Genomic DNA, 18,204 nt, shown 5'->3' with positions numbered 1-18,204 from the left:
CCCCTTCCCCAAACGGATAGCAGGGACATCTTTGGAGGTTGACATGCACAATATTTTTTGGATGGCTTACTGAAAGCCATTGGACTCTGTGTGATTTTGCCTTCTTACAATAATGATATTTATTTAGCCCTTCAATGTTTATGAAATCTTTTTTCCATAACAGTTTGGTGAGATAAGTATCACAAGTCCTACTGTGCCCATTTTATAGGTGAGGAAAATGAGGTTTGGTGAGATCTCAAGGCACAGAATCTCAACTTTGAAAGAGACCCTCTACAATATATTGTACAAGACATCTTCTCACCTCTGCTTAGACATGTGGTGGGGCAAACCCACTCTCTCCCAAGATAACATTTCATTTTTTGTCTTGATAGTTCTAATTGCTAGGAAGTGTTTTCTTACCTCAAGCAGCTTTTTAGTTCTGCCCCCTGGAGCCAGGAAAAGACAGACTTTGCTTCCATATGTACTTGGGGACAGCTTTCACAATTGCCCCTCTAAGCTTCCTTTTCTTTAGACTAAACTTGCCCAGGCAAAGAGCTAGTAAATGTTTTAATTCTCATTTGAACCCAAGTCTCCTGAACCCTACATCTAGAACTTTCCACTGGAATGCAGGACTGTTCTGAAGGACTTCTCAACTTCTTCAGATTCTGGTTGTTTGCTGATGTGCTAGGTTTGTGCTGAAGGGTGCTAGGTGAGGTAGAGAAGGGTAGGAGGTAATGAAGATCCTGGCAGGGACTGAGGATCAGAGCAATAGATGGAATGATCTCATTCTTTTCCTTCTTTCCTTCTTTCCTTCTTTCCTTCTTTCTTTCTTTCTTTCTTTCTTTCTTTCTTTCTTTCTTTCTTTCTTTCTTTCTTTCTCTTTCTCTCTCCTTCCCTCCCCCCCCCTCTTTCCTCTTACCTCATGTCTTAGAATCAATACTGTGTATTGGTTCCAAGGCAGAAGAGCAGTAAGGGTTAGGCAAAGGGGGTTAAGTGACTTGCTCAGGGTTACAAAGCTAGGAGTGTCTGAATCTAGATTTGAACCCAGGACCTCCTGTCTCCAAGCTTGGTTCTCAATCCACTGGGCTACCTCACTGCCTTCTTATCCATTTCTAATTTTTTATTTTAATAATAAATTTCTGCATACATTTTCTGAGGTTATATGGTCCCTATTGTCTCCCTCCCTTTTTTCCTCCCCACTCCTGGAGCTGACAAAGCAATTCACTCTGGGTTCCACATGTATTATCACACAAAACACATTCTTATTCATTTCTAGAAAGGATTAGGGCCCCAGGCCTGCCTCTGAAATAGGAAAAGATAGGGCACCTCTAATTTGGCCAAGGGAGCCAACTTGAGATAAGAATGTTATTCCGATAAGGGCAATGTATCCCAAGCCATCCATCCAGTTCTCCAAGACAAGCTACCTCCCCTCTGAGGATGGTACCTTTGCTGGGCTTCATCATTAGGCAAATGACCTGTGTTCAGAACATCTGGAAGATGACTCAGTGGCCTTTGCCTTCCCCCACTGGACCCCTCCCTGTGAGTCAGAGGAGGTTTGGCTGTCACTAGACTTCCTCAATTTTGACTTCCTTGGACGATTTGGGATTTATGTGAAGTCAGGGAAAAGTTGGCCAAAGCGTGTGCTTCCCCCCATGTCCGAGCCCCCTCCCGCCCCCTCCTCAATGTCCCGGCCTTAGCTCTAGTCCAAGGCTGATGCTCCCCACCGCCTCATCCTTCTCTTATTGGCATCTCCCTCCCCTCCTCCCCATCCTTCCGGGCACATCTGATCTCAGTCATCAGAGCCTGTCTTTAGACCTGTCCTTTGGGGATGTCGTGGGTTAGAATAGCTCTCGGAGCTGGGATCTAAGCCGTGTGGATTCCCCCAGGCCTTAGGGGGTGACATTTGACATTCTGATCCAGGTCCTTAAAAGGGAAAAAACCCGGAGGCTGCAGCTGCTCTGGGGTCCTGGGGGAGGACATGGGATAGGGGTGGAGAGCTCCGAGAAGATGCCTGCGAAGCTCTGGGAGAGAATCCAGAAGCAGCTCCGGAGAGGCTGCTGAAGAGGGCTTGACACTGATGTCTCTGGGTCTTTGTGAGCCTTCTCTCGGCTGGACCTTCTGGGCCCGAGGTCAGGCTTTTGGAGCAAGAGAACCCATCTCCCCCCCTGCTCCCCAGGCTGCACAAGGCTCCTTCTTTCCTAAGCCCCGCAGGAATAAGAGGCCTGGTCAGGGGGACAAGGTGGACGTTGGCCTGGCTCAGAGGGATGAGGCCCCCTCTGATGCCTTGGAGTAAGTTTTCCGGATTTCCAGGCTTGGGCAGAAATGGGGGAAAGACTGCTTTGTGAGGAATTTCTCTTGGGGCACTAGGGAGCCAAGGGGGAACACTTCCTTCCTTGAAGGATGATGGTGGCCAGCCAAGGAATGGCCTTGCCATCCACGGGGACCAGGGTGAAGGGATGGGGGGAGTCCCAAAGAAGGGGCAGAGCTGTGGGGAGGCCGTGATGTAAGTCACACAGAGCAAGGCCCATTTTGCTCCAAATGCGGTGTTTATTGCTCTATTCAGTGACCACGAGCGGAGTTAGAAAAAGACGCCTCTGTCTGCCATAGCTTAAATACTTAAAAGTCAGCGATAAAACCACACGGCTCCGGGATAGCACAGGTTGCCAAGATCATGCACACCCTGCTGAGGGGTTCTCTACACACTCACGGACACGGAACAGACCCACGGATACACGGGTTGGGAGAACGTCCCCACATGACACGGGAAAATGCTCTGCACAGACCTGGGGCCCTCCCCGTCCCCCTCCCCATTCTTTTCTCTCCTGGGGAGGGAGATGGCACTGACTGGAAGGAAGCACCCCTTCTCAGGGTGCTGGGGGGGGGGGACAATGAAAATGTGTGATTGTTCTTCCGCAGGGGCAGCTGTGGGGAGGAGTGATGGGGAGCCCAAGGAAGAGGGTGAGGAGGGTGCAGCGGGTTCCGGCTGAGAATGGGAGAAGAGAGCCATTTGTAGAGGAGGGATGCTGGTTACACTGGGATTGGGAAGAAGGACAGTCTCGGCTCAGGGGTGGGTTAGGGCAGCTAAGGGGGCAGGCAGCTGGAGACTGGGGGAGGGGAAGCTAAGGCTGGGGTTAGGTGGAGCAGGCAGAGGGTCCGGCCAGGGGGCAGACTCTGGCCCCATCCCCTCTCTCCCAGACTCAGGGGATCCCCCTGAGTTCGCTCCTTACCTGGTTCCCATTTGTTAGCCAGGTTCCAAGGCTCCCCCTCCCTCCCTAGAATGAGCTGCTCCCCAGAATGGGCTCTTAGCCCAGGCAGAGGAGACACAGTGTCCGGTTAAAACATCAGAAACACATGGACAGACAGTATACATTGCAGTGGGATACACGGAGCCCAGCACACACAGTATTTGGATCAAGTTAAAAAACGGGCCTGGGGGCTGCCGGGTGAGCCAGGGCTGGGGCAGGGCTCAGCAGGGGCGGGGAGGGGGGGCTGGGCCGGCCTCCTGGCCCCAGGCCCCCCCTTCTGGTATTTACAGTGGCGAAAGCTGCAGTTGGAGGGGGTTCTCATGGCTGGGGCAGACAGCAGAGCAGATGAAGCAGCGATGACCAAAACAAAGCTAAGGGAGGAGCTTCCGATGCTCTCGGGCCCTGGGGAGGGGGGGGGGGGGCCTGGTCTCGGCCTCGGTGGGTCTCGGGCCAGGGCTGTGCTCTCCGGCCCGAGGAGCGGTCACTCCTTGGCTTGGGAAGAAAGCTGCTTCTCATACAGGCTCATGACATGGTGTACAAACTGGTACTGCTCACACGTCTGGATCATCCCGCCCCTGGCAGGACAGAAGAGGAAGAGATGGAAGGGGGGCAGGATGTGAGGGGCAAAGGGGCAAGGGAGGAGAGGAACAGGCGGCTTCTCCAGGGGGTGCTGCTCACTAAGGCTAGAGCCACGACAGTCCTTGGGTTCTGGTCCTACGATGGGCCTGCAGAGTGTTAGGAGTAGGTGAAGCCCTGCAGGAGAGGGCCTTTAACTGCCCGGGGCGGGGGCAGAAAGGGGGCATCCTCTGGGGATGCCAGTCTGTTCTCCATTTAGTCTTCACTGCTACAGGCAGTTGGCCACCAGCCACACCATGGACCATTCTTGGAAGGAAGCTTCCTCAGGTTCTGAGTTCTCCACATTCCCCACCAATTCCTCACAGTTAGTAACTCTGCTCCTCCTTCCTGCAGGAAGCTCTTTGAAGGCAGAGCTCCTTTTATTCTATTTTTAAACCCTGACCTACTGTCTTAGAATCAATGCTGTTTATTGGTTCCAAGGCCGAAGGCAAGGCAAGGAGGCTTAAGTGATTTACCCAGGAGTCATGCCATTAAGAAATGTCTGAGGGGGCAGCTGGGTGGATTGAGAGCCAGGCCTAGAGACAGGATATCCTAGGTTCAAATCCAGCCTCAGACACTTCCCAGCTGTGTGACCCTGGGCAAGTCACTTGACCCCCATTGCCTAGCCCTGTAACAAATAAAATTAATATAGAATGATATATATAAAGATATTAGGGTTTAAAAAATGAATAAAAAATCTTAAAAAAATGTCTGAGGCCACTCTTGATGTTTGATGAATTGGGGAGCTGATTTTCATTGGCCCAAGTGGTGCCTATCCCTCAATTCTCCACTCCCCCACTGGCCTGAGTACAAGTTGGAAAGGTCAGAGCTGCCGGACTTCTCCCCGTTGCCCTCCCCAGCCCGCCCTCGGTGCTCACCTATCTTGCCGGAGCTGACAGGTGGTCTTCAGGATGTCCACCACACCTTCTCGTTGCAGCTGCTTGCAGCAGATGCTGGTGGCAATGAAGCAGCCAGTCCTCCCGATCCCAGCACTGGGGGCAGAGAGAGGCTAACGAGTTAGCTTGGGCCTGGGAGAAGGATGCTAAGGAAACGCCAAGTACTCAAGGTACCCACCTGCAGTGAACGATGATTGGGGCAAAGCTCTGCCCCTCCCAGCCAGCCGCTTCCTCCACCTCCAGGACCAGCTGCAGCAGCGGGGGGGCCCGATCGGGGGTCTTCTGGTCTGGCCATGAAGTGAACCAGTAATGCTTCAGGCCACGCTCCTCAGACCCACTCTATAAGAGGGCCAGATATGGGGGAATGAGACGTCCTGGCTTGAATTCAGTCCATCCACTTACCTGGGTCCCCAGGATGAAGCCAGGTGAGAAGTCCTGCTGCGAAGCTCCCATTCTTTATCTTTCCCCTCCCGGGGGCGAGCATTAGTCTGTACATTAGCTACCCTGTCTATCCTCCCTGGGAAGGGTCAGCCTGTTCATTGGCAGCCTCTGCCCAGTCTCCCACCTCAGCCAGACTGTGTCTGGGCACCGTGCCGTGTGCTAACTTCATGGTTGGGAGCTTCTCTGCAGGTTCAAAGGGTGTCCCGAGACAAAGGTTAGATATACAGCTGTGTCACTGCCCCACTCATCCTGGGCCCGATTCCTGCCTGTCTCAGAAGAGCTGGAAGAGGAGCCAGACCAATCTCTATCCTGGGACTTTGGAGATTCTGATATTGATGGATAACTCGGGCTACTTCTGGACAGAGTGAAGCTCCCCTCAATTTAAGATCAAATGACTGAAAACTGAAGAGGACATCGTCTATCATTTAGTCCAGGGACATTAAACCTAGAAATGAAGGTCACTAATCCATACCTAAGGATCCCTGCTGTTCACATATTAATTTAGGCTAAAAATATATTATCTATGTTTTATTGTATTTTTATTTATTTTTAAAAATATTTTCCGTTTACATTTTAATCTGGTTTGGCCACATTCAGAAGTATCTGACAAAGGGACAGTGACATAGCTCAGTGGATAGAGAGCCAGGTCTGGAGACAGGAGGCCCTGGGTTCAAATCTGATCTCTGACACTTTCTAGCTGTGTGACTCTGGGCAAGTCACTTAAACCCAGTTGCCTAGCCCTTACTGCTCTTCTGCCTTGGAACTGATACTTAGTATGGATTCTAAGATAAAAGGTGAGAGTTTAAAGAGAGAGAGAAAGAGAGAGAGAGAGTTTGACACTTTAGATTTGGTTCAATCACCTTATTTTACAAAAACAAAAACAAAAACAACAAAAACCAGGTCTTAGGGAAGTTAAGTGAATTACTAAAAGGCACACAAGTGGCAATTAGTAGAGTTGGAATTTAAACATGGATCCTTTGACTCCAATTCTCAGAATCTTTCCACTCCATCATAATTAACTTCCCTTTGATTCTGCCTGTCCAGCCTCTACAGGATTGAGAACTATCTGCCTTTTCTTTGTTTTTTAAAAAAATAGAAGCTCATTCCAGGTTCCCCTTTGTGGTACTGGAGCTTCCAGAAAGGGAAGGATTTGAGCAGGATTCACTGAAGTGCCCCTCCCACTCTACTCTCTTTGGGGCCATCTTGTTTGTTTAATGATACAGGGCTACTGATTACTGGAGTCTCCCCACCCCATTAGGTCTACCTTCCCCTTAGGATGTCAAATGATACGTGTCTGGAAGGAAAAAGAGGCAATAGTAAAGGAGTAGCAAAAAGAGATTAGATGAAGTCAGGAGGCCTGGAGTCCAGTCCCAGCCTGCAATCAAATTACTTTATGACCCTTATTTCCTCATCTATAAAATGGAGATAATAATTTCTCGCCTTACCCAACTCAGAGACATGTTTGTTGTTTTCATCTGCTAAGATAATGTCTGTGAATGACCTTTCTGAGTTTATAAGACATTGTATACATGGGAGGAGTGAACAACAACATAGAAGCCGGGTTGACCTGTTCAGATGTGAGAGGAACTGGGATTCCTGCTGTGGGGGAGGGAATTAAATAGCACCTTCCATACCTGCCAGAGTATCTTGGATACTTTTCTCTAGAGCTCCTGGCTAGGCCTGGGAGTCCCATTTAGAAGGTCTTCTTCTCCTCCCCACCCCAAAAGAAAAGAAAACCTTTCCCCAGGAATGGTACCTGGGACCCTGTTCTGTGTGGGTGGGTTAAGAGAGATTGCTGCCTATTCCCTGTTCCCTCAGGCTGGTCCATCTTTTTCTTCTTCACCACTCACTCTGGCTCCCTGTACCCTCCCCAGCCCAAGGTCTCACCCTCAGGGTGATAAGTCGAAGTCGGTAATCATCAGCCTGGATGACCTGCTTCACGATGATCTCCACCCCGTCATATATGACCTGCTCCTCTGGCCAGTATTCTGTGCATTTCTGTAAATATATAAGGCACACGTGGTGGACTAGCCCTTCAGGTGGGAACCTTCTTGCCCAACCCTTAATCTCCCCCCATCTCCTCCCAGTCACGGATACTCTTACTTCTACCTCATTCATCTCTTCGATGTTGGTGATCATCACAATAATGGGGGCGTGCTCCTGCCATACCATCCGCCAGAAGTCACTCACGGTGTTGACGATAGGCCCTTGAGTGGCAATATACACCTTCTCCTCCCCTCCATAGCCCTGACAGGTTGAGGAAGGGAGGCTTGTATCATCATCACATAAGGCCCTCTTTCTCCTTCCTTACAGTTATCTTTCATTGACTGACATAGCTCGGGCAAGACAGAACAATAATTAGAAAAAGACTAACAAAGAGTTGTCTAGTAAAAGTCCTTCATGGTCCTACTTTAATCTTAAAGACTGTTTTGTAATTAGAATTTAAATAAATATTTTTGGTATAAGTGCCTCTATATGGAAATTTCCCCAGAAATCTAACTAATGTTCTCAGCCATTTGTTAAATTCTTTTCTATAAACAAGGGGGAAAAGAAGACAGAAATTTCATCCCAGAAATGCACCTTCCTGTAAATATAACTATACAACCTGGATAAACCAAATTCAAATAACTAAATTTGACTACAGTGGTCGTCTGTCTCTTTTCCCATTGCCTCAAGGCTGAGGAGCAGCTCCTTCCATGATCTTTTTACCCCAGTTCTAGGGATATTCTAGGTGTAGGAAGCCCTTCCATATCTCTCTCAATATATGTCCCTGAAACAAGGATGAATTAATAATCTTGTCCTCTTGAGCCATTCTAAATTTCTCTTTCTTGCCATATACTGGGGGGAAAGATTTACTCTACTGGTTCTTCTCCCTATGGATGATGTACTAGCTGGACTGCAGCAGTCTGAGGCAAGGGTGCCTTTGAACAAGAGACTGTAGAGGTAGGGGGTACTCACTCTTATGTAGTTGGCATTGATATATGAGCTCAGGGGGTCACCTTGGTCCAGCGAGGTAAGGCATACCCTGCTATGGGGGTCTAGAAAAGAGAGAAGAGAAGTCATTGGCTCATCCCTCCCTCTGAAGGGATTGTAGGGAATGCTCCTACCACCCAGGGTGACCTTAGCTACTCATATGCTCTCTTAGAACAGAGACATTTGAATCTTAGCATTCAGTGATAGAAGGACAGCCTTGCCTGCCAAAGTGATGAAAAGCGTCCTTCAGAATTCTTCTGGGATCCTTGGGACATTATGGGCCAAAAGCAGCTCAGAGGTGGAGAGTGGTAAGAACAGAGAATATGCATTAATATAAGGTGGAGATTCCAGGTGACAAATGAGTTGGACTTGGAGTTCATTGATACTTCTTCCATTTTACCTTTCTGTTCGGGTACTAACCTTGTCTGCTTGAAATCTCTGTTTCTGCACTAGAATCACATGTATACCAGTCCTCTGGATTCTGATGTACCAGAAAAACCCTAATTCTTACTTTGGTGGCTTTTGGCTTTTGCTTTCTTAGGTCCTAATCTGAATCTCGAGTGGAGATTATGTCCAGCTTAGATGATTGTCCTAATTACTGACCCTACTAACTCTCTCTATCTCTGCTAGGGTGAGATAACAGTATCTAGTTCTCCAAACAACCTGTCCACAGTAGAAACAGGTGGAAACATTGCCAGTCTGTGCAATTTCCACTGGAGGCTGCAGAAGGGGAAAGGAACCATGGGAGACTATGCTTGTTTCTTCCAGACCCCAAATCAGTTTTTAGCATACTTTGTCATTCCAATCCACAAAGAATAATCCCTGCATATCCCAGGTAGACTAGTAAGCTTTTTATTTTTATTTTTTTAAAACCCATAACTTCTGTGTATTGGCTCCTAGGTGGAAGAGTGGTAAGGGTGGGCAATGGGGGTCAAGTGACTTGCCCAGGGTCACATAGCTGGGAAGTGTCTGAGGCCGGATTTGAACCTAGGACCTCCCGTCTCTAGGTCTGAGATTAGTAAGCTTTTTAGAACTTCATGGATTTGGTTCCAGTGCATAGAAAGCATGTATCCCAGAAACAGCACAACACTCTAATATTAGACAGTTGATACTCTACAGTCTGGAACAATGACCCAGAAGACCTAGCCCTATTGGATACGAATGGGAAAAACAGAGCAAAGTATACACCTTGAATATAGCCTGAACGCATTCTCCTGCCCCTAGGATGCTGGGGATTGGTTGGCTGTTTTGGTAAATCTAACCATCACAGGTAACCTTCTACTCTTGTACTTCTTGTCTAGAAGGGGTCCATGCTACATCTAGCCATGACAGTGAATTAGACTGAACAAGAACTTTCTTTCCAGGTCAAGTACAACAGGAATATGTTTATCGCAGTGAAACCAAAAAGGTCATACATGTACAAGTCGTATGATCATGTAAACAATCTCCTTCTAGAAGCTTCAGTCCTGCTCTGATCTGCTTAGTGACCAGGATAAAGAGTGGGGCCCTACAGAAGTTCTTGGAGAAAAAAAAAATGAAAGAAACAGGATTCAACTGATCCTTCATCTCTGATTGGAGTCGAGTTTGCTTAAGAGAAACATGGCGAATGATGATTTTGCTGTGCCACATCATCATCTTGGAGTGGTTCTCTTTATCCTGTCCAATAGGCCAGAGTCCAAGCCACTGACATTCAGCAAAACCGATTTCTGACAGGCCCGCAACCTTGTTTGGACAGAAGGATAATGAAAAAGGTCTTCCAGATCCAGGATGGCTTATGTGAATACTCGGTTAAGTTGTTTGGTTTACATAAGGCCCCTGCAGTATTTCAGAGATCTACAGATTTGGTATTACCTTACTGGGCCACAGAGTTGTGGGTTACCTTGGTGATGTGCTCATATAATTGCTGGATCTTGCCCAACATACCAAACTAGTTTCTGGCTCATTTCAGTGTTAATGCTAGTACCAGTGAGTTGCCCAATCAGAGAAATGTTAATTTGAGGAGGAAGATCGAGTTCCTTGGGTATATAATAGACTGATAAGGTATATATGTATATAGATTTATTCAAGGTAGAGGTGATATGCTAGTAGAGGACCTTTGACTCCATGAAAGATGGGCACCAGTTCCTCAGCTTTTTGGACCAGCACTATCACTTTATCCCCACTTTGTCTTATGGCACCTCTAACAATCTGCTAAATTACTCCCAGACTTTCTGGGCGTGGAACATATACTTAAAGACCTCAAAGGCCTAGTTCATCTAAGTCTCTATTTTAATATTGTTGGATCCTCAGAAACAAATCATTGTGGAGAAGGATGCGTGCAGCATCACTCTGGGGACTATTTCTTCAGTCAGCAATTTCTGCCTCAACTTTTTCATATATTCAGGCTCCTTCTGCAAGCTACTCCTGCAAGCAGGAGAAAACAAATAGCAAGATAGAGCTACTTATTATATATAGTAAAAGCAAAATCTGAGGCACTGAAGAACCATCTTGAGTGCAGAATGGTTCTCCATCATCATCCACACCAAACATAAGAATGAAACTTCAAACTGCCCAGAACACAAGGTTTGTTAGGCAATATTTTTCAGTTTAACTTTACTGTCCCTTTGTTCCCAGATGTTACAATCTATCAGTGAATGTGCTATTGTGAAAGCCAAAATTTGGGCATTCAGTGGATCAATTATCCTGAAAGAGATAATAAACTTTGTTTTTAAAAGACACATCTCAATTTCTTCCCTTTTTCCTATCCATACTTTGTCTAATATCACTGTGAGAGATCCTAGACTTACAGAGGTGATGGCTGCCTTTGGGACTGAGAGGAGAGCATCCAGGTTAATCTCCTGGAGATTATGTACTCCAAGGAGAGTACATAAGAATTGGGGTGCCCTCCACGTGTCCTAGATCTGTAAAAGGCCTTCTGCTAATGCTATGCCACCAATCCACCCTTCTAGGTTTGGGGGATATTTAAGTTTTGTTTCCAAAAACTCCTCTGACTTTGTAGGGTGAGATAGAGTCTCACCCCATGTATGATAAAAGAACAGCACTTCAAGGACCCAGAATTAAACCCACAGTATTATGACTGATACTTATGTGGCTTATCTTCTGATGAGTTCCTGAATCCAGCTCCTGCTTTCATCTCAGTCCCTTAGGTTTGGTGCCTCAGAGGAACCTTGACCTGGTCTTTGGTTTATAATTACAGGGATCCTAATTCAAACCTATTCATTTCCCCTCAGAATAATGATGATGACAGTACTGCTACTATCAATATCTTACACTTATATTTATATGGTGCAATATCTCTGAACTCATTCTGTTCATCATTTCTTATGACACAATAGTATTCCATTGCAACCACAGCTTGTTCAGCCAGTCCCCAATTGATGGACATCCTGGTGCAATATCTCATTTGATCTTCACAGTAGCTCTGTGTGGCAGATGATATTATTATCTTCATTTTACAGGTGAAGATAAGTTAGGTGTGTGCCTGGAATCACAAAGCTAAGATATCTGACGTGGGATTTAAATCCATATATTCCAGACTCTAAATTCATATGCCATGCCATCTGCAGCTTCGATAATTTCTTTAATCATGTTAGCCATGTTCTCCCCTCCCCTGACAGACCCTACAGGGGAAATCACAATCTAGCAGGTGTAGGCAGCTGTCCATCTAACCTAACCCTAATCCCATCCCCATCTGCTCTGCAATAAGTATCCCCATGATGGGAGAAAGGCAAAAAACCCCAGGACCTCTGACTCTAGTTTCATTCTTTCTTCTGGATACTATTCTTCTTCCTCTTCCTCTATTTTTGTATATATAATATATAATGTAGCATCAAAGGAAACCAAGCTTATCCAGTCTCTAAAGGGATATCCAGATTATATCACAGTTCTGGTCCAGGTAAATGCATTTGACTGGATACTATTCTTGTCAGGGCTCTGAAGGCCTGGGAGTACATAGAGGATCTCAGTTCGGGGAGTACATAGAGGATCTCAGTTCGGAGGGAGAAGGTTAACAGAGGAGAAGGAAGCCTTCTAGCTTTAAGCAATTATCTTTTCAGTCAATAGTCAGTAAACAAATACATTATTAAATGCATACTTTGTGCCAGACACTGTGCGAAGTTCTGGGAATACAGAGAAAAGCAAATATATAATCCCTGCCTTTCCATTTTATAGAAGCAGGTTATCCCAATATAAAAAAATATTTTTAAAAGCCCAGAGTGAATATTAAATTATTCACTATACTTACTAATTGGTTAATGTCTAAAGACTGATTTGGAAGTTTAAGAGTTAATCAGGATTTTAGGCCTTGAAAACATTGGCACCTTGGTTCTTTTTATGAGGTCATGATCCTCAGTACAGAGGAGACTTACTCAGATTATCTACCCAAAGCCACGAAAAGCAGATTCCCATCTTAGTCTTGGGGTGAGTCAGCCTCTTGCTCTTTGCATTTCCCCTTTTCTCTCCTTTATTTCATCAACAGGCTCAAAGATTCTAAAGCCTGGATATGGAAATTGAGACAGCATAATTTTGCTTGCCAACCAATCACTGTCTTAGAGCCTCTGAAACGTGAGGAAGGATCCCTAGTATTCATGAGAGATGGGGCCTTTCCTTACAAAAAGGGAAAATTTACGAAACTACCACACCAATGCAACTATCAACAATTTGGAAATAGGTTTTGATCAATGACACATGATAAAACCAGTGGAAATGTGTGTTGGCCATGGGGGGGTGGGGGGTGAAGGGGAAAATAGGAGCATGAATCATGTGACCATGTTAAAAATGATTATTAATAAATGTTTTTTTTAAAAAAAGGGGAAATTTAGAATCTGCATTTACAGAGCTGCCACACCATTACCCCAATTTGAATGCAGACTTGGAGTACCTCAAGAGTCTCCTTTAATCAATCTCGTCTGTCTATAAAAATCTTGTGTATGTTCTCTCCTTATTCCTTCTTTTCCAAAAGTCCTCTGCCACTAGATATAGGGAATGTAATGGGTAGGAGAAAGTGATTGAGTTCATGTCTTATTTTAAAACTCAGAGAATTCACAGAAATAAACCTAATCTAAAAGCTGACTATCTGACTCAGTTTCTTCCACTGTAAAATGAGAATAATAATAATGGCACCTACTTCACAGGTTTATGGTAAGGATCAAGGAAGGGAATATTTATAATATACTCAGAACAGGGTCTGACACACAGTAGGCTAATAAATATGTTAAGCATTAATTAATGCTTATTCCCATTCCTTCCCATCTCTTAAGTGAAAATAGAATTCTTTGTTCTCTTTGTCTATTCTGAGTTTACACTTATAAAAAGGGAATCCTTTATTCTCTTTGCCTAGTTGGAGTTAACACTTTGGTTAACAATAATTTAAGTGCCCCTATTTAGTACCTCACTAGGGTCCAATTTAAAAGTATTTTATGGACTTCCTGTGGACATGTGGGGGACTCTGAAACTACATTTTCCGTGATCCAATGGGGTTCTGGTTTTGGGCGTGGTGACGTCCAACGTATAGCGCAGCAGCTTAAATTCGGAGGTTGGTCTTGAGATGATCTCTTTGGGTACTAAGGAAGATGGGAGGAGATGCGGACGGGCGGCATTTTAAAAAATAGTCAGGCGTGGTTGTAAATATATTTACCAACATGGCCATGGTAATTGAAATATTATTTTCCCTCATAATATCAGCCTTTATCATTTTTTAATCCTTACACTAGATTGTGAGGCCAGGATTAACTCTCCTTTGTTTACCTTTTGATTGAATCAACACAAGCTTGAACTAGGTGGAGGAGCTTAGAGAATTCATACCCTCAGAAACTCAATCAGCCAGGAAACTGAGAACCCTTTTGATGAGAATTCACACCTCCAGAAGGTGAGAAGTGGATCCCACAGACACTGCCTCCCTGGGCAGTGCTGGGCAATTTAGAAGCTGTGATTGGCCCTTGTGAAGAGGGGAAGAATCATGAAGCCACTATAAAAGGCCCTGAAATTCTGGGGCTGGGGAGGTCAGCTTCAAGAAGGAAGTAAGGCTTAAAGAAGAAAGTTGGCTTAAGGAAGAAAGTCAGCCTCAGGAGTCACCTTCAGCTCAAGTAATTGTCTTGACCTGCCTCTTGGAGGGAACTTGGGTGAGTGGATAGCTGGCTTTCCCTTCCTTTCTTCTGGAGAGAGTTTAATTCCAGTTGAAGGTCAACAAGTCCTGGCTGAATCAAGCACCAGAGCAATATTTAGTTAGATAGGCTAATGTCTTCTCTACCTTTTTGAATTTCTCTTTCACTCTTTCTACCTCTTTTGGGAAAAAAAAATCCCCATTAAAGGTCATTTTGACTTTGAGCAATAATACTCTGAATTGGTGACCACCATTATTATTTATAATTTTCATATATTTTAGTCAAACCACTAAATGTTAATTCCTATACTTATACATGTAAACTATGTATATTCCATGTACCATATAAACACACAGCAAATATAAATGGGAGGTACTCAATGTGTATACATATGAGATATATATACATAAATGTATTATATAGATCTCAGTAAATATAGACATCTAATATACATACAATGCACATGCCCTTTATATGTACCCAGGATGCATACTCACATATTTTCACAAACTCCATGGTACACTTGGATGTTTTCATTGCTTATAACATTGTTATAATAAATCTGTTGCAAAATCATATCCTGGAATAGGCTATTATTCCTATTATAATAGGAACTGGGGATGAAACAATTTTGGCCATATCTATGGTTACTTGGTAGGTGAAAAGAATATCTTGAACCAGAAAGAGAAAGAGGGAGATAGCATAACACACCCTTTATGTCCCAGTTCTCTCTTTCCATTCTGAAGATCTCACATCTTTTGTGTTTCTGATTGAGATGAAGAATGTTCTTTAATTAATCTCATCTGGATTCAAATGTCTTATAGATGGGTTTCTTCCTTTTTTCTGGCAAAAGAAGTATTTTGAGGGGCAAAGCTCAATTCCCAGAATCCCAGCCTCTCAGAGACCATCTAGTCAAACCCATACGGGCATAAACTACAACTCTGCAACCTGATATGTTGTTAAGTCCCCCAGCTTTGGCTTGGAACCCTCCAGTGAAGAGGCTCCTATTCCATTTCTGGACAACTCTAATTGCTGAGATGCTGTAAGCACTGGTCCTAATTTGCCTTTCAGCAGCTCCTATCCATTGCTCTGAGTTAACCAGAACAAGTTTTATCCCTCTTCCACATGACAGCCCTTCAAATCCTTGAAGGCAGTGCTTGTTTTCTTGCTAAGTCTTTTCTTCCTCTTCAGACTAAACATCCTCTGTTCTCTTTGGCTCTCATCCCACTGGAAATACACAAGTCTCCCATAGTTGGATCTCTCTATTACAACAGGGAACCAGAGCCTGGGGATGGGCTAGTGACAGCATGTTCATTCCCAGGTTACTCACCATAATGGGAACAGTTAAACATTGTTTTTATGGTCTGTCCACAGGGACAGGAAATTAATTTTGGCTTGAAGAGCTCTCCGTCACAACAGTGCTTGTTCTAACAGAATTTTTTCTCCATTCACCTATATACACGTACATATAAATGCATACACGTTCCTGGCTGGGGTAAGCTATAAATACAAATGGTGCGCCACAGCTCTAGCCTTTCCTACTCCAAGTTTCAATTACCTGCCAAGACAGCATGTGGTATGTACACAGAGGTCCAAAACTCAGAAGGGGCAGGACAAGGTATGGGCCACACAGCAAAGTCAGTGAAGAGGATAAAGATCCTCCTGATTTGCAATGACTATTCATTGGGCCTGGGACCCAAGGCTGCTTACAGACAAAGTTTACAAGTAGGAATCATCCATCATATGTAAAGTCAGTATCACAAACTATGCCTAAGGCAAACAGAATGGAGCATGCTCTCTGTTAAAGTGATGGGGAGTCAGGAACCTGGGGACATCAGGCTCAAAATCATGACTGAGAAGGCCATTGTTGGGGCAGGACAAAGAAGGGAAGAAACTCCCTCCAGCCTGCCATCTGGAAGTTTCCTTTAGAACTAATTATTCTTGCTAATTAACTTGCTAAACTTTATTGTTTCTTTCCTGATGAAGGATTGTAAATGTTGTTAGCACAACATCTGGTACTCTGGGACAAAGCCTCAGTAGCTCTGACCTAGCCACAGCTCTGGTTCTAGGCCCATATTTTCTATCACAATATATTCCCCAGGAGAAAGGGGGGGGGGTGTATCTTACAGCTTCCACACTGTGACCTCAGGGATGGAATAGGAGGAAAAAAGGCAAAGAGCTTTCTTTGATTGAGGGTAGGGAGCTTTTCTCATAAGGAAAAAAAAAACAGATTTGGGAACTAAACAATTATTCCAGGAAATGGTTTCTAAAAACAAGATTTATAATTCTGAATACTAGTTAATAGATAGTAATGATGAATGCTTGCCAAGGGAGGGAGTTCCTTTAATGAGGGAATCATGATAAAGAACATTTGGTTAGGTTCAGTGGAGGAAGAAAGAATAATGTTATGGTAGAGTGAGGATGTGGGTTCCCCTGGAGAACCCAAGACTCTAGAGGAATCCCAGTTCAGAAAAGCACATGAGGAATTCCTTGATCCCAGACTCTAGGAATGTGAGTGACAGAAGAAAGTCCACCCTGGTGCAATTAAAGAGAAAACTGTATAAACAAAAGATGCATTTCCCTTGGTTCTATGATGAGGACTTTAGCATGAATCTATACCTTCTGTTTGCACCTCAAACATCACTAGATTCTCTGAGATATGCAATTCACCTACCTTTATGATCAGGGTTTAAGATGTTACAAACAGTGTATACCTTTGCTTGTACCCCAGACACCAAGGCACCTCCCACCAAAATGTCACCTAATCCTCCTTGTTTGAATCCCTCCCCACCTTCCTTTCTGGTCATGTAGTCTCTGTTCTTTTAAGGTATAAACATCCTAGACCTCTTCTCCCCAACTAAGGCAGATTCCACCTGCATCCTGCATCCTGCCTCCTGAACTTTTGACTTTCCCTCCTAATAAATTTCTTTATTTTCTAAAGATTTGTCAGAGTCTGGTAATTCCTTAGGTGAGCACTTTCTGGACCCAGATAAGAATAAGCTCTCTCACAACAATGGTAGAGAAGAAAATGAATGAAATGTTCCAAAAACAGACCATAAACTGACCCAGAGGTTCGATCCTATAGTAACAGGTGAACTCAGATTCAGAGATCTGCTAGGGCTCTCTCTGCCTAAACTGGACCATATCCATGTTATTCTTCTGGACAAGATGAAGACATGTGGGCCAGATGGTAAGTAGATATAGCTGAATAGGCAGATCCAAAGAGTAATCATTAATGGATCAATGCCATTCTGAAGTTATATCTCCAGCTTCTCAATATTTTTATAAGTGACTTGGATGCAGGTGTAAATACCTTGTTGGTTAAATATGCATATGGCATAAAGGCAGTAGGAAAGGCTAATGTGTTAGATAACAAGAGTCAGGATCCAATTGGATCTCCATGGGATGGGCCAATGGTCTGAATCCAGGAAATTGGTCAATAAACATTTTAAAGCATTTATTATTTGCTAGGCACTGTGCCAATTGGCTGGGGATACAAAGAAAGGAAAAGAAAGCCCCTGCCTTCCAGATGCACACAGTCTAATGAGGGGGATATACCTTGCAAACAACTATGTGCAAAGAAGCTATTGAGTTGCCAAGGATAAATGCAAAGTCCTACACTTAGGTTTTAAAAAAAAATTACATAAATTCTAGATGGAAAATGTATAGCTAGGCAACTCTTTTGAAAAAGAGCTGAGGGAGCTGGTAGGTGGCTCAGTATATAGAAAGCCAGGCTTAGAGACAGGAGGTTAAAAGTTGTGTGATCCAGGGAAAGTCACCTAACTAAATTGCCCAGTCCTTACTGTTCTTCTGTTTTGGAACTGATACGTGTATCAATTCTAAGACAAAAGGTAAAAAGAAAGAAAAGGAAGGAAGGAAGGAAGGAAGGAAGGAAGGAAGGAAGGAAGGAAGGAAGGAAGGAAGGAAGGAAGGAAGGAAGGAAGGAAGGAAAAA

General features: G+C 44.5%; 1 protein-coding gene across 1 annotated transcript in view; it reads right to left on the bottom strand.

Moving 5' to 3' along the window:
* Positions 1-2,512: 2,512 nt before the first annotated feature.
* PTPN5 (protein tyrosine phosphatase non-receptor type 5) overlaps positions 2,513-18,204 on the bottom strand; it is a 33,486-nt gene continuing 17,794 nt past the window's right edge. The window contains exons 7-12 of the mRNA XM_044680010.1: positions 8,135-8,214; positions 7,286-7,423; positions 7,064-7,174; positions 4,914-5,074; positions 4,718-4,831; positions 2,513-3,799 (exon numbers count right to left, since the gene is read on the bottom strand). Of these exons, the coding sequence (XP_044535945.1) occupies positions 3,706-3,799; positions 4,718-4,831; positions 4,914-5,074; positions 7,064-7,174; positions 7,286-7,423; positions 8,135-8,214 (698 nt within the window). The 3' untranslated portion in view covers positions 2,513-3,705. The remainder of the gene's footprint in view (positions 3,800-4,717; positions 4,832-4,913; positions 5,075-7,063; positions 7,175-7,285; positions 7,424-8,134; positions 8,215-18,204) is intronic.

The sequence above is a fragment of the Gracilinanus agilis genome, chromosome 6 (assembly GCF_016433145.1).
Source record: "Gracilinanus agilis isolate LMUSP501 chromosome 6, AgileGrace, whole genome shotgun sequence".
Lineage (NCBI taxonomy): Eukaryota > Metazoa > Chordata > Mammalia > Didelphimorphia > Didelphidae > Gracilinanus > Gracilinanus agilis.
This window is presented reverse-complemented; position numbering and strand designations above follow the sequence as displayed.